At 38.7% G+C, this 22,747-nt stretch overlaps 1 protein-coding gene across 1 annotated transcript in view; it reads left to right on the forward strand.

Moving 5' to 3' along the window:
* PDIA3 (protein disulfide isomerase family A member 3) overlaps positions 1 to 22,492 on the forward strand; it is a 25,103-nt gene extending 2,611 nt beyond the window's left edge. The window contains exons 2-13 of the mRNA XM_006093108.2: positions 5,946 to 6,024; positions 7,837 to 7,954; positions 12,607 to 12,714; positions 14,059 to 14,188; positions 16,410 to 16,526; positions 16,839 to 16,964; positions 17,575 to 17,757; positions 18,570 to 18,678; positions 19,331 to 19,459; positions 20,960 to 21,039; positions 21,659 to 21,716; positions 21,939 to 22,492. Of these exons, the coding sequence (XP_006093170.1) occupies positions 5,946 to 6,024; positions 7,837 to 7,954; positions 12,607 to 12,714; positions 14,059 to 14,188; positions 16,410 to 16,526; positions 16,839 to 16,964; positions 17,575 to 17,757; positions 18,570 to 18,678; positions 19,331 to 19,459; positions 20,960 to 21,039; positions 21,659 to 21,716; positions 21,939 to 22,052 (1,351 nt within the window). The 3' untranslated portion in view covers positions 22,053 to 22,492. The remainder of the gene's footprint in view (positions 1 to 5,945; positions 6,025 to 7,836; positions 7,955 to 12,606; positions 12,715 to 14,058; positions 14,189 to 16,409; positions 16,527 to 16,838; positions 16,965 to 17,574; positions 17,758 to 18,569; positions 18,679 to 19,330; positions 19,460 to 20,959; positions 21,040 to 21,658; positions 21,717 to 21,938) is intronic.
* The last annotated feature ends 255 nt before the right edge of the window (positions 22,493 to 22,747 follow it).

Raw genomic sequence — 22,747 nt, forward strand, 5'->3', positions numbered from 1 at the left:
AAGAGAGAGAGGGAAGGAGAAACACTGATCAGTTGTCTCCCATACTGTCCTCCAAATGGGGATTGAACCCAAAACCTAGATATGTTCCCTGACTGGGAATCAAACCCGCAACCTTTTGGTGTGCCAGCCAACACTCCCACCAATTAAGCCACACTGGCCAGGGCTCAACCACTTTTACTTATGAATACTTAAGTTGGAAATGTTTTTTGATACTCCTTTGTTCAAATCAAGAGTATGAGCTCGCAACTTAGGAACATTAAAAGAATCTAAGAGTAAATGAGCCTATTTTGAGCAGGTTCTTTTTCTGGTTTGCTTTAGGATATTTTTTCATTTTCATTTTACAAGTGAAAGTGAAAGATTTCTTTGTAGTTGATTTTTAGACTAATATTCCCTTTATGGAGTTAATCATCTATGTAATTTCTAAGACTAGATTTCTTTGGGGGAAATAAATAGCACTATTTAAATGTTTGTGATAATTTCTGAAAATTCATTGATCAGTCTTAAGTATGTTTTAAGTCCTCAGCATCTACTTATGTTGTAGATTTGTGCCCTACCCTCTAGAATGGTAGTATTAAATAATGACATTTGATAATACAATGTGTCTAGGCAGCGGTCTCCAACCTTTCGGCCCTCACAAACTATGAGGGCCGAAAGGTTGGCGACCGCTGGTCTAGGGTATAGAGAAAGACTGTGAATAGTATGAAATGGGATATTTAATATAGGGTGGGACAAAAGTAGGTTTACATTTGTGAGTACACAAAGCACAGAGTTTATTCTTGTATTATTTGTTAATTTTTTTTTTAATCCTCACCCGAGGATATTTTTTCCATTGATTTTTAGAGAGTGGAAGAGAGGGAATGACAGAGAAATATTGATGTGAGAAAAACATCGATTGGTTGCCTCCTACAAGTGCCCCAACCAGGGCCCGGGCCAGGGAGGAGCCTGCAACCGAGGTATGAGCCCTTGACTGGAATCAAACGAGTCCCTTTCGTCTGCAGGCTGACCGACACTCTATCCAGGAGCCAAACCGGCTAGGGCTAATTGTATTATTTTACATGCAAACAGCTATAAACTTACTTTTGCCCCTGTATTTTTTTTTTATGCATGCTGATTCCTTTACTTAGAATTCCTGCCTCTGCACAAGGATCTCACACACACACTCGCAAATTATTCTCAACAAAACTTAACTCACTTCCTTCCCTGAACAACTAACTGATTGCTCCCTCTTCTCTATTGGGACCTAATAATACTGCCTCACCCATGCCAGAATGGTGTTCCTTAGAAAAAGAACTATATCAATTTTTCTGTTAGAGACATGAAGTGATGATGATTGATGATTCTTGGGTGAATATATGTTGGGATTTCATTATTAACTGCTAAGTGCCATCCCTGAAGGTGGATGTGATTTGTTTTTTCATATTATCAAGGAGTGAGTGAAAGAAGTAGTGGTTAATCTTGATGCTCACCTTCAAACTCTACCTGAGTGTCATTTGTCAGAATCTAAATTGTCAGTTTTTAAAAAATATGTATTTTTATTGAATTCAGAGAGGGAGAGAAAGATAGAAACATCAATGATGAGAGAGAATCATTGATTGGCTGCCTCCTGCACACCCCCGAATAGGGATTGAGCCCACAACCTAGTCATGTGCCCTGACCAGATCCAACTGTGCCCTCCTGATTCATGGGTCGATGCTCAATCACTGAGCCATACTGGCCAGACTAAATTGTCTGTTTTAATTAGGATTTTTGAAAAATGCCAAAAATACTCTAATGAGAAAGTAACCTGTGTTGGATAAATACTCCACTTCCAGGTGTAAATGCTTTAGGATAGAACTAACTGAAAAAAAAACTTGGGATCGGGGGAGCAAACAGGATTTCGGGCAGAGTAAACCTGAGTATTGTTTTTGTTTGTTTTAATTATTCTCTGATTTAATTTTCTCTGAAAAGGTAAATTCTGCATGATGATAAGAATGTTTGCTGAAAGAAAACTGATAAGTATAAACTGATTTAAGAGATAGACACTCAAGATAAATTGTACTGGAAATACAATAATGATTTTTGGCCTAATAACTCTCATGCTGTCTTATAGCAAAACACTAAAATTCATGCAACAGACAATTTAGTGACATGAGGATTTTTTTCTCCAGACTTCCTGGGAAAAAGAAATTGAGAATATACTGTTTTCTTCTGTTTGCTTTCATAATGAATTATTCTTGCTTTTGGCTGACTTTCCCAAACTGAGTATTGTTTTTTTATTTAACCCCAAAACTGCCTCCTGCACACCCCCTACTGGGGATGTGCCCGCAACCAAGGTACATGCCCTTTACCGGAATTGAACCCGGGACCCTTCAGTCCGCAGGCCAACACTCTATCCACTGAGCCAAACCGGTCAGGGCTGTTTTCAGCCTTCTTGACAATAACTACAAAGTCAACAGAAATCTCTCTTCTGTTTCTTCTTTATTCTCATTGCTACCATGCTGGACCAAGCTTTCATTTCTGCCATGTGAAATATATTATCTCTAGGTGGCATTTTTATCTCTGCTTTCCCCCTTTGTCAGGCCTGTAATATTGCTGGCTGATGTAGTCTTAATACACGTAACACATTTATTATCTCTTAATAGCAAAAGCCCTTCACAGTTCTCTGAATGTATCATTCTCACTAGTAATTTTGTCTTTGTTTTACTGTTCCCTTTATCTAAAATATTCTACCATGTCCTTTCTGAAGCCTTAAAGGCCCAGATCCAAATCTTACTCCCTTTAACATACATTTTTTAACTTTTGAAATTTTATTGTGGTCCCAAAAGCCTGGATTTCTCAGATAAATTGGTTATTTTATGGTATTAGATCAATTGTAGTGTGTGTATTTTGCTACAACCGAAGTACTCAAAATTTTAATTTCTTATGCAATAGTAAAGGAATATAGAGGATATAATGAATAATAGCATATATCAGGCACATCTAAGTTACCACTGATATGAGAAATTATTTTTTTTTTTGAAAATATGTTTTTATTGATTTCAAGAGAGGAAGGGAGAAGGAGAGAGAGAAAAATTGATGAGAAAGACATCATCAATCGGCTGCCTCCGGCATGACTCCTCCTATGCTCTGACCAGGAATCCAACCGTGACTTCCTGGTTCATAGGTCGGTGCTCAATCACTGAGCCACACTGGCTGGGCAGGAACCATTATTTTATGTCTTACAAAGAAAGAAATACTACCATTGAAGCTATTACTGATTGCAAGATACATTCCAATTTCAAATATGGTAAAATGTGCATCTGTAAAATGCAGTATAAGGAATACCATTTATTCCACTAGGTCTAACAAAAAGACCTATACAGTTGAAGCCCCCTGTGTACCCCTTCCCCATCTTATGCACCCCCCCATCCTGAATTTGGTATTTATCATTTGGTCCTTTTATACTTTTAGTAAATATGTGTGTGACCCTAAGCAACAGCTAATATAATATTACAGTTTTTTTTAAATACCACCTTTTCTTCGTTTAAGCCAGGAGTCCTCAAACTTTTTAAACAGGGGGCCAGTTGACTGTCCCTCAGACCGTTGGAGGACCGGACTATAGTTTAAAAAAAAAACTATGAACGAATTCCTATGCACACTGCACATATCTTATTTTGAAGTAAAAAAACAAAACGAACAAATACAAGATTTGTATTTGCATGTGGCCCGTGGGCCGTAGTTTGAGGACCCCTGGTTTAAGCTTTCTAATGATTTTTTAATAGAACTCCTAAAGACCTTGAAGAATATATGCTCTTGTAGTTCTTTGTCTTAAACAAGTTTTAGGGGCAAATGCTTCCACGTTGCTTATTCATCACTTACATTTTGAGACCTGGCTGGCAGGGCTCAGTGTTTGAGCGTTGACCTATGAACCAGGTCACAATTCGATTCCCAGTCAGGGCATATGCCTGGGTTGCAGGCTCAATCCACAGTGTGGGGTGTGCAGGAGGCAGCCTATCAATGATATTCTGTCATGTATGTTTCTATCTCCCTCTCCTTTCTTCTCTGAAATAAGTAAAACTATTTTTTAATAAATTTTGAGACTGTTGACTATGAAATATATCAGCTCAAGTTTCTTCTATGTTTCCTTCCTTTGCTTTTCTTATTCTATTTTTGCTATTTGGGGAGATTACAGAACTATTCACCTTCTCAAAGTAATCCCTCTGCAACCCATTGGCTTTTGAAGAGGTGATATACACCTAGTGCTAGCTGTACACTAAGGAGGAGTATGTTGCCCCTCTCCCCCCATTGCATATACAGTATATTTATGTCACTGTTAGGACTTTCAGGCAGAGGAGCAGGTGTTTCTGATGGCCCTCTGGGAACATTCTAATTGACAATGTTTTATTCTCATCAGTTCTTGTAGCCAGGTGAATTGTATAGCTATAAAAATCAGGCCTACACACTTTTTTTTAAAATATATTTTTATTGATTTCAGAGAGGAAGGGAGAGGGAGAGAGGGAAACATCAATGATGAGAATCATTGATGGCTGCCTCCTGTGCGCACCCTACTAGGGAATTGAGCCTATAACCCGGGCATGTGCCCTTGACCAGAATTGAACCCGGGACCCTTCAGTCCTCAGGCTGACACAATACCCACACTGAGCCAAACCAGCTAGAGCTGGCCTATGCTCTTTTTTTTTTTTTTTTTAAAGTATTTTATTGATTTTTTACAGAGAGGAAGGGAGAAGGATAGAGAGTTAGGAACCTCAATCAGCTGCCTCCTGCACACCCCCCTACTGGGGATGTGCCCGCAACCAAGGTACATGCCCTTGACCGGAATCGAACCTGGGACCCTTCAGTCTGCAGGCCGACGCTCTATCCACTGAGCCAAACCGGTTAGGGCTGGCCTATGCTCTTAAATATGTCATTCAGATGCTGTGATTCAGTTGAGGGTGGGGGAAAACCACCAGTGAGTTGCTAGAGTATCTATGACGAATGAGTACCTTCTGGGCTTCATTCTGCTATCCCCTCAAACTGGGTTTCTGGTCAAAAAGTCATATTGAAGGGATGGAGAAAAAATACTTGATGGTGATTCTTACTGAGTCAGTATTATACTTGGAACCTTACAGGTTTCAGTCACTATATATATACTAGAGGCCGGGTGCACGAATTCGTGCATGGGTGGGGTCCCTTGGCCTGGCCAGCGATTGGGGCTGATCAGGGCCATCTTACCCAGTCCCGATTGGGGCTGGCCAGCCAGGGGGAGGGACTGCAGGAGGTTGGCCGGCTGCAGGACGTTGGCTGTGGGAGTGCACTGACCACCTGGCTGGCCAAGGGGAGGGACCGCGGGAGGTTGCCTGTGGGAGTGCACTGACCACCAGGGGGCAGCTCCTGCATTGGGCACCTGCTCCCTGGTGGTCAGTACGTGTCATAGCAATCGGTCGTTCAGTTGACCAGTCCTAATGGTTGCTTAGGTTTTATATATAGAGATTTTTTTTAAATATATATATAGTATTGATTTCAGAGAGGAGGGGGAGAGAGAAACATCAATGATGAGAGAGAATCATTGATCAGCTGTCTCTTGCATGCCCCCATTGGGGATCGAGAGAAAAACTGAGCATGTGCCCAGATCGAATTGTGACCTGGTTCGTAGGTCAACACTCACAATCACTGAGCCCCAGGCAGCCCTTTACCTCTTTAATGTGGAGGATACTTTTGACTACCACTTTCAGGACTCAGTTGCACTTTTATTGAGAAAATAGATGTTGCTCTGGACTGATCTCCTATAGAATCAACCTTAGGCTGGAGATAATACTTTTATCTTCTGAGAGCTTTGGTTTACCCTAATTACTAATGGGGGTTGTTCAGATAAAGCACCTACTAGTTCTAAAGTAGTATAGTTTGGGGTTCTTCCTAGAGAAATAAAGTTAGACTTATAGGATTAAATTGAGAATTTGGCTTTTTTTTTTTTTAATATATCTGTATAGGTGTGGACACTGCAAGAGGCTTGCCCCTGAGTATGAAGCTGCAGCTACTAGATTAAAAGGAATAGTCCCGTTAGCAAAGGTGAGTATAGGTGGATTCTTCATTTAAAAAAATGAGGTGGGGTGTTTTTTAATGTGAGAGAGAGGAAAGAAAGGGAGATATAAAAATATCGATGAAAAAGAAATACCAATCGGCTGCCTCCTGCATGCCCCCAAGTGGGAATCAAGCCTGCAACCTGGTCATGTACCCTGGCCAGGAATCAAACTGGTGACCTCCTGGTTCATGGGTCTGCTGCTCAACCATTGAGCTACACAAGCCGGGCAAGATTTGTTGTTGTTTTTAATCGTCACCTGAGGATATGTGGGGGTTTTTTTTATTGCTTTTAGAGCGAGAAGAAGGGGGAGGGAGAGGGAGAGGGAGAAACATCCAACTGGAGTGGAACCCACAACCTGGGTATGTGCCCTGACTGGGAATCTATCCCACAGCTTTTTTGTGTATGGGATGATGCTCCAACCAACTGAGCCACCTGGCCAGGGCAAGAAATGAGGTATTTTAAATAATAGTTTGTAAAATTAAGATTTCCTCTACTCTTATGTTGCTAAGAGAGAACATTAGTTTCTGGACAAATACACAGGTGACTGTTGTATCAAGTATAGTTTCAAACTATTAAAAGTAGTGGAACTAAGGGAATTATTGGCAAAAGAAACATGTGAAATATGGTCACTAGGAATTAAGAGGAAATACGAAAAGTAAGAGTACAGTAGTCAAGATTAGAAGGAAATTATTATTGAGTAAATAATTCCCTATACTATCGTGACAGTCCCGCTGTGGAATAGGAAAAATAGCATGAGGATGTTGAGTTATTAGTCTACAATAAACTCAGTATGTGCTTTTATAATCAAAGTAATGCTTCCAGAATTTTGCATTTATTCTGTATTAAACCCATATTTATTCCAGTCTTAAAGCTCACATCTCAGCCAGTCTCAAATAGTTCATCCATATTTATTTGAACTCTTGGAAACTTTTTTTTTTTAATTGATTTTTAGAGAGAGAGGGAGGGAGAGAAACATCGATGTGAGAGTGAAACATCAGTTGGCTTCCTTCTGCATGCCCGACACTGGGTATTAAGTCTGCAACCTGGGCATGTGCCCTGACCGTCTTTCGGTGCATGGGACAGCGCCCAGGCAACTGAGCCACACCGGCCAGGGCAGAAACTGCTTTTAATTCTAATGTTTCTATGGCAGCTTGCCATAGAAAAAAAAAAAGAGTTTGGTTTTGATTTAATTTCTGTCTTATGTAGTTATAGCCCGTATTACTTTTCTGAACCTCATGATTCTATCAAGTGATTAAATAGATGGAAATTGCCCTCTTCTTCATTAGTATCATTAAATGTCATGTTATAGTTTAGCCAAGATTCATACTAGCTCAGGTATTCAAGTATTGGTAACTTTGCTAATAACTAGATGATTTGCCAAATCAAATTATACTCCACCCCAGCTAAATAGTATGTACACCTATCCATGTATCCTCTTGATGATAATCATTATCAAAATAAGCCACTGTTACTAACTTAAGTGATTTATCCCTCACATGTTCTGGGGCAGGAAAAAGATGGAGACCATTTTAGACAATAGAGACTCCAAGGGCAGAATTTAAATTGTCATTTGTGTATTTTGTATGAGGCCCAGGGATCTAAATTTTAAAGATTTCCTTAGGTAGTTCTTATGTAGCTAGCCCAGCACCAGTCTGCCTTTAAAATCTCATGTTCTATGGCATGTATGTCAAGAATTGTTTGATCCTTTATGACTTGACCAATCTTAATATTTGGAAATATAGGAAGAACCTGTAAGCAGGCATTTGGATAACAAGTGGTTTATACATTTTAATCTTTAGGTTGATTGTACTGCCAACACAAACACCTGTAATAAGTATGGAGTCAGTGGATATCCAACCCTGAAGATATTTAGAGATGGTGAAGAAGCAGGTGCTTATGATGGGCCCAGGACTGCTGGTAAGGACGCTTGAAGTATCCTGTTCTTTGTAATGTGAACAGGACAATTTTCTATACAACATACTTTCGGTCTTTAAAATTTATCTTCTAAGAGGTCAGTTTGGTAGCTAACAAAAAACTTCTCTAAATGAACAGATTATGTAAGTAATATAGAAAATACTTGAACTTGAGTTATAAGATCAACTAGGCATTTTTTCATTTGACAAATATTATTGAGTACTCTGGGCCAGGTATTCTGGACATTCTAGGTGCTCAGTATTTATTGATAAACAAAACAGACACAGTTCCTACTCTGGTGATGCTTACATTCTAGGAGTTGAAAAGAAGGCAACAAATAGGTTTAAAAATACTTGGAGGTATCTACCACTTCACATCCATTAGGATGGCTGCTCTCAAAATAACAAGTGCTGGTGAGGCTGTGGAGAAATTGGAACCCTTTTGAATTGTTAGTGTGAATGTAAAATGGTGCAGCTTACTATGGAAAACAGAATGGCAAGTTATTAAAAGTATTAAAAATAGACATCATATGATCCAACAATTCTACCTGGGTATATACCCAAAAGAATTGAAAGCAGGATCTCAAAGAGATACTTGTACACCCAGGTTTATAGCTGCATTAGTCAACAATGGCAGAAAGGTAGAAGCAACCCAAATGTCCATCAGTGAATGAATGGATACACCAAATGTGGTATATTAATAATAAATTATATATCGATGTGTATATCATACAATGATATACATGTTTAAAAGGAAGTTAGGACATGAACTACAAAATGGTTGAACCTTGAAGACATTATGCTAAGTGGGATAAGCTAGACACAAAAAAGACAAATATTGTGTGATTCTACCTATATGATGTTCCTACAGAAGTCTAGTTCATAGAGACGGAAAGTAGGATGGTGATTGCCAGGGGCTGTGAGGAGGGCAGAATAGGGAGTTATATAATCAGTGGAATTTCAGTTCTGCAAGATAAAAACAGTCCTGGAGGTTGATTGTATAACGGTGTGGATGTACTTAATGCCACAGAACTGTACGATTAAAAATGGTTAAGATGGTAAATTTGATGTTGTATATTTTATCATAGTTTAAAAAATTTTAATGTTACCCTGGCTGGTATGACTCTGGATAGAGCGTCAGCTGCGGACCAAAGGGTCCCAGGTTTGATTCCGGTCAGGGCCACATACCTCGGTTGCAGGCTCCTCCCCGGCCCAGGCTCTAGTCAAGGCTTATGCAGTAGGCAGCCAATTGATGTATTTCTCTCACATTGATGTTTCTCTCTGTCTTTCCCTCTCTCTTCCACTCGCGCTAAAAATCAATGGAAAAATATCCTCGGGTGAGGATTAACAAAAACAAAACAAAAATTTTAATGTAAAAAATGTATATGGATAAGATAAATTCAGCTAGTGGTAAGAGCATGAAAGGAGGAAAATAATACCAGTTGATGTGGTCTTGGGAGCACCTCATAATTAGGTGATGAGGGAAGTAACATTTGAGCTGAGACCTGAGTGACAGGAAGGAGCCAGCCGTGAGAAAATCTGGATCAGAACCTCTAGGCAAAGGGAAAGCCAATGCAAAAGGCCTTACGTATAACTGAGCTTGGTGTACCCAAGGCACCGGGACCATGTGGCTTGAAGGCTGACAAAGACAGTTTTATCTTGAGTCTATCAAGTCCAGGCATATTTTCCCTTTTATGATGGTAAACTAATAGGAAAGAGGTTCAGTTTGGGCATTTTAGGTGATGTGAAAATTTTTCGGTGTGATTGTTACCCATGCACAAAGCTCTACATAGTATGACCCATTCCTAATTCTGAAGACTGCTTCACTTCAGGACTTTTGTCCTGGCTGTATTCATAGCCTGAACTGATCTTCCCTGTGTTTGCATGGCTTGCTCCTTTTTCAGATCATGGCTTAAATTTTACCCTCCACCTCCCCAGGCTTTCTCAGAGCGGAAGGAAGAGGGAGAGAGAATCATTGATTGGCTGCCTCCTGCACATCCCACACTGGGGATGGAGGCCACAACCCAGATATGTGCCCTGACCTGGAATCGAGCCGTGACCTCCTGGTTCATAAGTTGACGCTCAACCGTTGAGCCACAGCGGCCGGGGTAGAGATTTCCTATGAATTGCAAGCTCCAAGAGAGCGGAGACCTTGTTTGGTTTACAAACTACTCTGTTCCCAGCGCCTAGACTGGCACCAGGAGTGGATACTCAGGAACTCTTTAATGCAGGAATAAATATTTTAGCCCAACTGGTATCATTTAGTCAGAACTCCAAATTTTTTTCATATTCTTTTTTCTGAGCTTAAAATCATTAATGAAGAACCCATGTTACCATTCAGATTTTATTAGTTTTATTTAGGGTAAAGTCAGCAATTAGAGTTTAATTAATATGGTTTTTCTAAAGTTGGACAAGTCTTAAGAAAATTGTAGATAAACCCAACCAGAATGCTTCTAGGCAAATACTCTCACTTGGACTTGCAATTTAGATTTTTTTTTTTTAACTCGAAAATTTCTCAGCATTTGACTGGGAGGTGAGATGTTTGGCTACTTAGGATGGATTATTTTTATTTTGTTCATGTACTCCTTTAAGAACTATACTGTTTGCCTTCCTACATAAAGTGGTTATTCAGTGCTCCCACTATACCTTCCAGAGCATTTAAATACTCTTGGAGAAAAGTAACACTTTTCATCATAACCCTGAATTAAAGTTTTTATAATAATTTATATTGTGATATAGTAATAGCAGTCCCCTCAAAGACTAAACAATTCATTCCAGTTTCAACTAATCTATTGATACAACCCATCCTCTGTGAGCAATGGAGGAAAACATATGTAAGGGCTGGGTGGGAGATCCATGAGAAAAACAACCTTAGTTAAACAGTATTCTGTCTCAACCAGTTAGCAAATTATTAGAGTACTTAGAAGAGAAAATGGGTGGAAGAGGTAGAATATTATGGAGAATTGCACTGCCTCTGGTCTGTAAGCATTTTGAACCTATGAATGATTTTAGCGGGCCCCAAAAGAAAGTAGAATAGAATAATGGTCTGGCTTCAGGATAAAAAGATATTTTTGTGTGTGGTTATTACGTCTAAATTATTTTATTTAGCCCATTTCACCTCAATAGGAAAGTATGATTTGGGTGGATCCTGTAAGTGGAATGATTTTACCTGTATGTATTTAAACTCCTGTACAAGCTTGCCCAGTCATTGCATTTCCTGCTTTTAAATTTTAGTAAGACTATAAGCAAGTCTTTGTGCTACTTGAGAATAAGGGAATTGTTATTATTTGCAAAATGATGTTTCTTGAACTTATGTGCTAGGTATTATTCTTAGAGCTAGGTATATATCAGCAAAACAAACAAAAATCCCTGCCGATTTGGAACTTACTTTGTAGTGGGGAGAGAGAGATAAAAATATTAAGGATCAAGTATATTAATTAGATGAGTGAAAAGTTTTGTAGAGGAAGATAAACAAGAAAGAGATAAAGGAACTTTGGAGGTTGAATAGGTTTTAGTTTACAATAGGATGGTCGGCGAAGGCTTCATTAAGATGATATATGAGCCCAGCCGGCGTGGCTCATTGTTAAGCGTGGACCTATGAATCAGGAGGTCACAGTTCGATTCCTGGTCAGAGCACATGCCTGAGTCGCAGGCTCAATCCCCAGTGTGAGGTGTGCAGGAGACAGCCAATTAATGATTCTCATCATTGATGTTTCTATCTCTCTCTCCCTCTCTTTTCCTCTCTGAAATCAATTAAAAAATAAAAAATAAGATGATATTTGAGTAAAGATCTAAAAGAAGTAAGGAAGGAGCCACATGGATATCTAGGGAAAGAGTGTTCTAGGCAGAGAGAATTATATTCACAAAGTCATTATTTAAATTTGTACTGTTGTAAACACTTCACTGCATCACTAGTAGGGGTATAAATAAGTGGTCTCTTTGGGGGGGGGCGGGCAGTTTAACAATTATAAATGCATGTACTGCTCTAGCTGGTTCGCTCAGTTGTTACAGCATTGGCCCTCGGATTGAAGGGGCTCAGGCTTGATCCCTGGCCCTGGTCAGGGCACGTGTGGGAGACAACCAATCGATGTGTTTTTCTCTCTCTTTCTCCACCTTCTCCTTCCCTTCCACTCTCTCTATTCCCATAGAAATCAATGGGAAAAATATCCTTGGGTGAGGATTTAAAAAAAAAAAGAAAATGTTGTTTATTTTAGAATCATTTATAGCAGCAAGAAATTTGAAACAAATGTCCATCAGTTGTTTCTGGTCAAGTAAATTTTGGTACATCTATACAATGAAATACTATGTATGCATTCATAAAAAAGATTGAAGGAGTTCTGTGTACATTGACATAAATTGTCTCTAAATTATGGTAAATGACAGAAATAAAATACAGAACAGCATATATGTGTGCTGCTGTTTGAGGAGAAAAGAAAGCAAAGAATAAATATATAATTATTTGTTTATGTCTAATATATCTGGAAAAGTATATAAAAAACTGAAATCTTATCCTATGAGGATGAAACTGGTGAGTAGGGACAAGAGTGGAAGACAACTTCATTGTATACTCTTGTGAACTTTGAATCATGTGAATGGTTTGTTACCTTCTCAAAAGTTATAAATTTGTTACTATAATCTTTCATCTTATCCTTTAAGATGGAATTGTCAGCCACCTGAAGAAGCAAGCAGGACCAGCTTCAGTTCCTCTTAAGACTGAGGAAGAATTTGAGAAGTTCATTGGTGATAAGGATGCTTCTGTGGTGGGTAAGTAGCAAATATTTGATCATGCCACAGAATCATCGACTTGCTTTCAAAAACACTATATGTCTGAGTAAACAACAAAGTTAAAACAGTTTTGGTAACATTGGAGACAGTTAAAAATACAACTCACAGAATTAGCTCAGCATTTCTATAATGGGGGAAAAAATGGTGTTTTGAGTGTCTTTGTTCTTACAGATGTAAAAATGTAATTTCAATGAAAGGGCTGAAATAGGAATATCTTCAGCTTTTTCTACCATGTCTTAAACTCTGAACTTTAACTCAAGTAATAGGGTAGTTATGACTGAAAGTAGGGTTTTAAGGTGGCAGGACACAAGTAAATAATAGACCTCTGTGTCTGCTATTTTCACAATCATGGGGAATTTAAAATCTAAGATCACATTGCTATGTATTTATTTTTACAGCTACCTTTGCTTTCCCAAGTGTTGCAGTGTCTCATTTTATCCTTAAAATAACTGAGCCAATTCTACATGTCGGGTGTTCTTTGTTCTGTCTTATATGTATAATACATTTGGCTAAAGAATAAATTTAAACATATAAGCTGTGTTTGTGCTTCTCTTAATCTCCTAATGTTATAATAAAACTGACTTTCTGGGACTAGAAAATAGTTTATAATTTAGATTTGACTAAAAGCCATTTATCATCTGGATTTTACTGATTCAGTATATTTTACAGGGAGTTAACCCCAAGCAGACATTTATTAAACATTTGTTTCATTCACTTTTCTAAACTTGAAGTTTCTAAAGAAAAGATAGAAAAAAATATGGTGAAGTGATTTACCTTTATTTTGACATACTGCCTTATTTAATCCTGAAACTTTAAGGAGTTAAGCAATTTGTACAAATAAATTATTTAATTGTGAAAAACTAAGACTTGAACCCTGACAAATCCTCTATTTTGGCTTATTCAAAAATATTTTAAAAGGTACAGGAAGAATTCTCATCCTAAGGGTTTTGTCAGATTTCCAAGGTAGTCATGGCAGAGCAGACCCAATCCTCCTGCCTACGTTGCTTTGCTTGTCCATAATGGAATAAAGGCTTTAAAAAAATAGAAGTTAGCCCTCGCTGGGTAGCTCAGTTGGTTAGAGTGTCCCGATATGCCAAGGTTTCGGATTCACTCTCCAGTCGGGGCACATACAGGAAACAACCAATATGCATAAATGGGTGGAACAACAAATCCGTGATTGATGTTTCTCTCTCTACCCTCCACACTCCCTCCTGGCCCTTTCCTCTCTAAAAAATTCAATTGAAAAAAATAGAAGAATTTAAAAGTTTTGAATTATATCTCGGCACTTACTATTTCTCCCTTGTGTTTGACATTCTCATATAGGTTTTTTCAAGGATTTATTCAGTGAAGCTCACTCTGAATTTCTAAAAGCAGCCAGCAACTTGAGGGATAACTACCGATTTGCACACACCAATATTGAGTCTCTGGTGAACAAGTATGATGATGATGGAGAGTAAGTGTCTGAGATGTATGCCCTTGTAAATCTATGGACCAGGTGCTATTGTTTGAACTGGTGATTTTTAATGCTTGACTGTTTTTTAAAGATTTATTGAGCTCTTGCTAGGCTCTTGCTAAGTTCTGGACACTGTTGCAACCTTTGAGGGCATCTAGTAGGTAGAAACAGTGGATATATGTAAAAATGTAAGTGTGTAGTGAGCATTATAGGTGTTATGATAGACATATGCTGGGTGGAGTGGAATTATAAAGGAGAGGGGTGATTTTATTTTCTTCTGGAGTGCCGAGTAGTATCAGAAAAATCTTCCTAGAGGTGAGGCTTGGTGGTGTCTTAACAGATGAATTTTTCCAGGCAGGTTATGGCAGTTGGGATAAAAATTATTCCAGATAGAGCAGCAAGAGTGCTGGCGATGAAATGTAAAACAGTCTAGGCATGTTGGGACTTGTAGTAACAAATCATAGTGGAAGGTAAGGTTAGGGAGAGAGCTAAGAAGCGACCAAATTATAAATGTTAAGTGCCATACAGAAGAATTTAGATTTTATAGTTTAGACATTTGAGCTCCATTGGAAGACTTTGGGTTGGAGAATAGTTATTAATATTGTGTTTTAGGAGAAAAGTCACTGGCACCCATATGGTGGTGGTTTGAAATGGGAGAGATGGCAAGGCAGTCGAGAGAGTAAACTAAGGGTGACATCTGAGAGTAACAATTAAGGTAGTATTAGGGGCAGTGAAGAGGAAGGACTGAGAGTAAAACATAGGGTTTAATCCCTACGTGTGAAAAGGGGAAGAGCTAGAGTCTAGGTTTCTAAAGTGACTGGGCCCATGACAGTCATCATCAAGCTAGGAAAAAAGACAGAAACAAATGGCGGGTAATGATTATGAGTTCTATTTTGTCACAGTGAATTTGAGGAGTTCATGTGACATCCAGGTGATGAAGACCCAGTGGACAGACAATTGGATAGATGAGACTAGAATTCAGGAAAATTTCTGAGCTAGAGATAAAGATTTATAGGTCATCCACATATGAATGATTATGGGAACCATTGGACTAGATAAGATCACTCAGGGTGAGCACATAAAGCTTTTTAAAAGTGTGCCAAGGGCTAGTGTTACTTATTCATATTTAACAAACTATGTAGTGTTTACTGTGTCATTTACTGTTAACTCATTTAATTCTCTTAACAACCAGGTGAGACAGATCTATTATTTTCCCTATTTTGCAGAGGAGAAACCCCTCAGAGAGGTTAAGTAATTTTTCTAGCTTTACATAGTAAGTGGCAGAACTGGTATTTGAACCTAGAAAGTCTGGCTGCAGAGTTGGCAGCCTTGATCATATGGTTCTGCCTTTTAGATTGAGAGACACCAGGTCTGTAAATGGAACTGGAGCCATTATGGCTCATTAAGGACACCATGTGTCAGCCTTTTAACCTTAGATTTGTTCATTGTGGCTGCCTCTCACGCTCCCATTTAAATTGGTCTACCAGCACCCGATTAAAGGTTTTACTGAAAAGTTTGTGACATCCTTATATGAGGATGTCTTAAGGTGCCCTATTCACATTCTTGCTTGCCCAGCATGTATTTGTAAACTTGGTTTATTGGTATAAAGAAATCTAGAACAAAGGAATTTTCAATGAACTCAAGCCAAATACTATAATTGTATACCTACCTATAGAATATTACAGCTGGGAAAAATCTTAAAGATATTTTCTCTAATAAAGTAATTTTCCTTCTGTGTAGGAGAGTGGCAGGACAAGGTACCTTCCAATAAGAGCAAGCTCTGCTTTATTGTATTGTACATATTGGGGCTTTGGAGGGAGTTGGTTGTATTTGTTATAGTTTTTAAAGGTTTAAACATTAATCATCTACTCTAACCTCCTTTTGTACTGATGAAAGCTGAAGCCCAGAAGAATTAAATTGATGCCTGGTGCAGGGTCTTTGAAATAGTGGTAGAACTAGAATTAGAACCAAGATCTCATAACTTTTCAATCCAGAGTTTATTAAACCCTTAAGCCCAATTATTACACTTGAGATTAAGGTAGTTAGCATCTTAGTGTTGATAAGAAGGTCATGTTGCCAAGTCTGTGGTACCCAAAAAGAGTCCTTATGTGCTTAAATGGTGATAGTAAAAGTGGCAGCAAGAGTAGATAGTCTGAGCTTTAAATAAAAGATGGGAGACGGTTCTGCTATCTACTTACTAAGACTTTTTTTTTTTTTTAAGAGGTATCACCTTGTTTCGTCCTTCACATCTGATGAACAAGTTTGAAGACAAAACTTCGGCATATAAAGAACAGAAAATGACCAGTGGCAAGATTAAAAAATTTATCCAGGAAAACATGTGAGTACCTCTTTATAACTTGTTTGGGATTTCTTGGCTTCATTATATATTGTATTTCTCAGTTATTAAACTAAGCCTTGTTTTGGATTAAATAGTCTCAGTCAAGGGATTATAATAATAATAGTTGAAGTTTATATTAAAGCAGTAATGTGTGAGCCCTAGAACTCCATTGTCCTACAAGGTATGTCGCTCAGTACTTGTCCTATATGTTGAAAATTTCTTTTTCTTTTTAAGTTCTATCAGTTACTTTGTGATAATTCCGTAATACAAATATAAACCTACCAAATTTGATAATGTATTATTTCATTTCAGTTTTGGTATCTGCCCTCACATGACAGAAGATAATAAAGACTTGATACAGGGCAAGGACTTACTTGTGGCGTACTATGACGTGGACTACGAAAAGAATGCTAAAGGTTCCAACTACTGGAGAAACAGGTAATAAGGGGCGTATTTCCCCTTTGTAAACAGGCTTACCCAGGGTGTAAACAGTTCCTTCTAGCTATCCTGTTACCATGTGTGATGGGAGAGCAGATAAGAATGAGAACAGTTCATAAGGACAAATAACATAACAAACTATTTCTAAAATCTATTGGACATATCTTCCATAGGTATTCCTTTGCCTTGTGATACAGCTGATTCCTTCTCCAAGTAAAAGATGCAAATGTGATTCTAAAATGTACTCTAAAATATTGTGCCTACTTGCCCATTGAGACTCAGTACATTTTAGCCTTATAAGCTTTCTTTTCAGATTAGTCAATATGCCTCCAATATTTCAGTGTGTGTGTGTGTGTGTGTATCAAGATTCAGTGGGAATGAACTATTTGATTGGGCACCACCAGTGTGGCAATGAAGTTCAGTGGCACATTAGAGCGCACCATAATCCTGTGTTAATGCCCAAGGACACAAGTTCAGACTGATTCCGGGGGGCTGCATGGACTATAAAACTTAGTCTTTGCTTTCTAGACTCTTGCTTCTTGGTTTCAGAAGTGCTGTACCACCCTGTTGTAATCTTGGCATAGGCATAAATTTCTCTTGTTTCCCACAGGGTGATGATGGTAGCAAAGAAATTCCTGGATGCTGGACACAAACTTAACTTTGCTGTAGCTAGCCGCAAAACCTTTAGCCATGATCTTTCCGATTTTGGTTTGGAAAGCACTGCCGGAGAGATTCCTGTTGTTGCTATCAGAACTGCAAAAGGAGAGAAGTTTGTCATGCAGGAGGAATTCTCGTGAGTTACACATTAGCATGGGTTTGGGATTTGATTCTTCAAGGAAACTATTAAAAGCCTTTTACACTACTGAGAATTTATAAAGGTGAATGTTCAAATGTGAAGATAGGTCTTCTAGTCAACACCTTATGACTCACTTTTCTCAATTAATTACAGGTACTTACTTTAAGGATCATGATAAATAATAATGAAAGATGGCAGCATGGAATTCTTACATGATTGTTTCCACCCTGCCATTCGAAATAGTACCATAAAGAACACTAGACAGTCTCTTTGAAATTTATGTAATTTTAGACCAATCCAATCTCTTCTCAACCTACAGAATATTTTTTCTTCTTGGAATAGCACATTGGCCTACAGTAAACTCAGGGAAGTGGAGAGGTCTTAGGTCCCCAGATAATTTTGACTTTCATCTTCTGAGACTTTGGGAGATCAACACAATCGAAAATCTTCCTTGTGAACGAATCAGTAAAATGAGGTTTCATAAATAGGCACTGTTCTCTAAAGCAACAAAGTAAAACTGGTCCTTAGGTAGAACTGAATTTTCAGAAGACCAATGTTTTCTTCCTTTTCTGCCCTTTAATCCACAAAGAACACACTAGAAATACTAAGAAGTGATTGGTTTTTTGTTCAGTCAGTGGTCCTGAATATTGAGAGATAAGAGTCCCCCCCCCCCGCATTTTTTTAAACTTCCGATTTCATTCTAATCTTGAAATTAAAGCTAAAATATGTAGAAACTATTCGAAGAAATTGCTTTTAATCCTCTCAATGATGGGAATAAATTAACCTGACACTTGCTTTCCAATTGGCAGGCGTGATGGCAAGGCTCTTGAGAGATTCCTGCAGGATTACTTTGATGGCAACCTGAAGAGATACCTAAAGTCTGAGCCAATCCCAGAGAGCAATGATGGGCCCGTAAAGGTGAGGTGCTCATGGCCTCCCCAAGCTTGTACGCAGCCTCTCCTCATTTCTTCCAAAAATGCTGGGTCTAAGTGAAGACCTTGTTAGTTATCATGTTTTTATTTGTCCTCACTTCCCCCCTCTTCTCCACCTCATACATAAAATAAGCATTGACAGAGCTCATAAAGCTCAATTGGGGCAGGACTATAAAACCTCCATAGAATTTTTTGGTGGTATTTATATCAGAGCTAGCTTATTCTTTGGGACAGAGCAAGCTAACCCCTAAGAATAATTTTAAGATTATTTTAAGGAAGGATTGGGTAACACTTGTTTCCTGTGACTTCCTGAACATAGGAATGAATTGGTTTCTGGGAATGACAGCATCTTTTTTTTCTTTTTCTTTACTGGTTGAAAAGGTTGGTTCAATTTTTTTTTTAATTCTTTATTGTTGAACGTATTACATATGTCTCCCTTTCCCCCACTGACCTCTCCCAACCTACAGCATCTTTAATACAGTCTATAAATGTGTTTTGGGTTTCAGTGACATCACATCAAATTTGAGAGGGATTAGAACACATCAGATTTGAAAGGGATTGGGTCCAGAAACAAATATAACTTGTGAATTTATTTGTCAGCTCAGCTTACCAACTAGAGAATCTTCTATGTTTTCCAGGTAGTGGTAGCAGAGAATTTTGATGAAATAGTGAATGATGTAAATAAAGATGTGCTGATTGAATTTTATGCTCCTTGGTGTGGCCACTGTAAGAATCTGGAACCTAAGTATAAAGAACTGGGAGAGAAGGTAAGTCTGAACCATATTCTGAAGATAAAATTTGAGTGGGGATGTTGACACATGTATTTAGCATTGGCTAGGTAGTTACCTCATCTACTCTTTATCCACTTTCTCTTGATTTCCCCCTAGTGTTTAGCCTGAGCAGTGCCTCAAATACCTGTCCTCAAACCACTCAGACTCGCCCTAGCTGGTTTGGCTCGGTGGATATAGCATTGGCCTGCGGACGAAAGGGTCCCGGGTTCGATTCCAGTCAAGGGCACGTATCTCAGTTGCAGGCTCCTCCCCACCGGGGGCCCTGGTCGGGTGCGTGCAGGAGGCCACCAATCGATGTTTTTCTCTCACATCAATGTTTCTGACTTTCCCTCTCTCTTACACTCTCTCAGAGAATCGATGGAAAAATATCTTCGGTGAGGATTAACAACAACAACAAAATAATAATTTTTTAAAAATGTTTAAAAAATAAAACCACTCAGACTCAATCTAGATTAGTGGTTCCCAACATGGGGCACACGCCCCATAGGGAGGCAGTTTGATTTTTACGGGGATTAATAAGTGAATTTTTGCCTTTCATATGGTTCTAGGGACCCTCATATACAGTATATAAATATATATTGCACATATTTATGCATTTTAGTTCTCTATTATGTTTTGAAACTTTATTTGCTATTTTTTCATATCATTTCATATTATTATTTTTTAACAATTTCTAGTGATTTCTTCCTCAGTACTTCAACTGTCCTTTCGTTCTTTTATTTTTCTCTTTCATGGATGCCATGTTCTTTGGAAGCTTGTTTAGACCAAGGTAATGGCCTTTTAGACTTTCTCCACATGAATAGGAGTTCACTTTTTGAGTAATAAGAATTTATGTCACAGGGAGGGCATCAGGATTTTAAAGATGCTTAGGTGGGGCATGGCCAAAAAAAGTTTGGGAACCACTGATCTAGATTATGGTTAAAAGTGTACATGCTGCCCTGTCAGTATTGCTCAGTGGTTGAGCATCAACCCATGAATCATGAGGTCCCTAGTTCAATTCCCAGACAGCACATGGCCAGGTTGCAGGTTTGATCCCCAAGAGGGGGCATGCAGGAGGCAGCCAATCTATGATGTTTCTCTTTTTCTATCCCTCTGACTTTGCCTCTCTCTCTCTCTCTCTAAAGAACAATAAAAATATATTTTAAAAAATATATATCCAGGCTTCTGAATTTTGGTAATGGTTTATATGAAACCATTATGTTCCTTCATCTTAAAACATTTGGCTTAGCCTTTACAGTGTCTTCTTTCAGCTAGATAGTTTTGAAGGTGGCTGTATATAGAGTCTTACTATGGAACCCAGAGAGAACAGGGAAACTTGTGAAAGGCAAGATACTATGTGCAAGTGATAACTACTCTTCTTGTCTGAGCAGCAAAACTTATGTAGGTGTTTTAAGATGTGATTGTTTTAAGTCCTGAATTGACTGTCTCTCAGTCACTGAAACTTGAAACTTAAAAATCTAACCTTTTTATTAACAGCTCAGAAAAGACCCAAATATTATCATAGCCAAGATGGATGCCACAGCCAATGATGTGCCTTCTCCATATGAAGTCAGAGGGTAAGTAGATTAAAAACTAATAAAAATGAGTAGCCAATTGACAAAAAAAACGCCATTTTTTTAATTGGGTATAGTTTGGGGAGCCCTCATACTCCAGTTGAGCACAGAACCACTGATACCTTCCCTGGGTTAGAGTTCTGCAGCATGGGCCTACATGACTGTCACAGATTTTGTGAGCTCTCATATTCCTAAGTTTTGGTCGGATGTTACCCTAACCATTGATGGAGACTGCTGTCTGGTCACATTAGAAATCATGGCCCTAGCCAGTTTAATTCAGTGAATTGAGCTTTGGCCTGCAGACCAAAGAGTCCCGGGTTCAGTTATGGTAAAGGGCACATATGTTGGTTGCAGGCTCCTCCCCGACACAGGCCCTGGTCAGGGCGTGTGCAGGAGGCAATCAATCGATGTGTTTCTGTCATATTGATATTTCTGTCTTTCCCCTCTCTTCCACTCTCCCTAAAAATCAATGGAAAAATATCCTCATGTGAGGATTACCAAAAAAAGAAAGAAATCATGAAGAGAAGTTACTCCAAGAAACAGTTATTAAGGACGTATACTCGTATGACAGAGTTACTCGAACCAGAAAGTAGTCAACTCTTTTTCTTTTTCTTTTCCCTAGTTTTCCTACCATCTACTTCTCTCCAGCCAACAAGAAGCTAGATCCAAAGAAATATGAAGTAAGTGCATTGTCTCAGCTCTCCACAAATAAACACACACATACTCACACAAGCTTGTACATATCTGGCTCTTTAATTATATTTATTTAACTGGAAACTCTTTCGACTCGTCAGTATATGTGGTTAATGTGCTTTTACAAACTCAGAAGTCTTATTGGGGGTTGGGGGAAACCCAGGGTTCTTTAAATGATTAAATTTTCATGGTAATCTTTCTGTTTTCAGGGTGGCCGTGAATTAAGTGATTTTATTAGCTATCTACAGCGAGAGGCTACAAACCCCCCTGTAATTCAAGAAGAAAAACCCAAGAAGAAAAAGAAGGCACAGGAGGATCTCTAAAGCAGCAGCCAAACATACCACTTTGTAAAGGACTCTTCCACCAGAGCTGGGAAAACCATTAGGAAGGACTGGTACCCACATGGGATTATTACCTCTCAGGGCTGAGAGGATAGATGGATATTACCTGAATCCTGTTCAATTTTCTCTAAACTGTTTCTTAGCTGCACTGTTTGTGGAAATACCAGGACCAGTTTATGTTTGTGCTTTTGGGAAAAATTATTTGTGTTGCTGGGGGTGGGGGGAATTAAGTTGGGGGGTTATTTTCTAATTTTTTTTGTACATTTGGAACAGTGATAATAAAAGAGCCCCCTTTAAACTGTCTTTTCCACGAGATGGGAAACCAACGGTTCTCTAGCCCAGCACTGTCCAATAGGACTTTCTGCGATAATGGAAATGTTCTATAACCTTCATTCTCTAAAACATGTAGCTATTGAGAATTTGAAATGTGTCCAGAAACTACATTTTAAGTTTTTATTAATTTAAACTAGTGGCCCGGTGCACGAAATTCGTGCACGGGAGGAGGGTGTCCCTCAGCCCAGCCTTGATCCTCTTGTTGGAAGGTTAGAGGCTAGTAGAAATCTTCCTTGTGAATATCTCCATGGAGCTGAGGGCAGGTGTCTAAGGTGGTTGTGTCTCAGCTTTCCCATCATCACCAGGGCCCAGGCTTGGGATCCTCATGTCTTCCTTACTCTCCT

The sequence above is a fragment of the Myotis lucifugus genome, unplaced genomic scaffold (genome assembly GCF_000147115.1).
Source record: "Myotis lucifugus unplaced genomic scaffold, Myoluc2.0 scaffold_109, whole genome shotgun sequence".
Lineage (NCBI taxonomy): Eukaryota > Metazoa > Chordata > Mammalia > Chiroptera > Vespertilionidae > Myotis > Myotis lucifugus.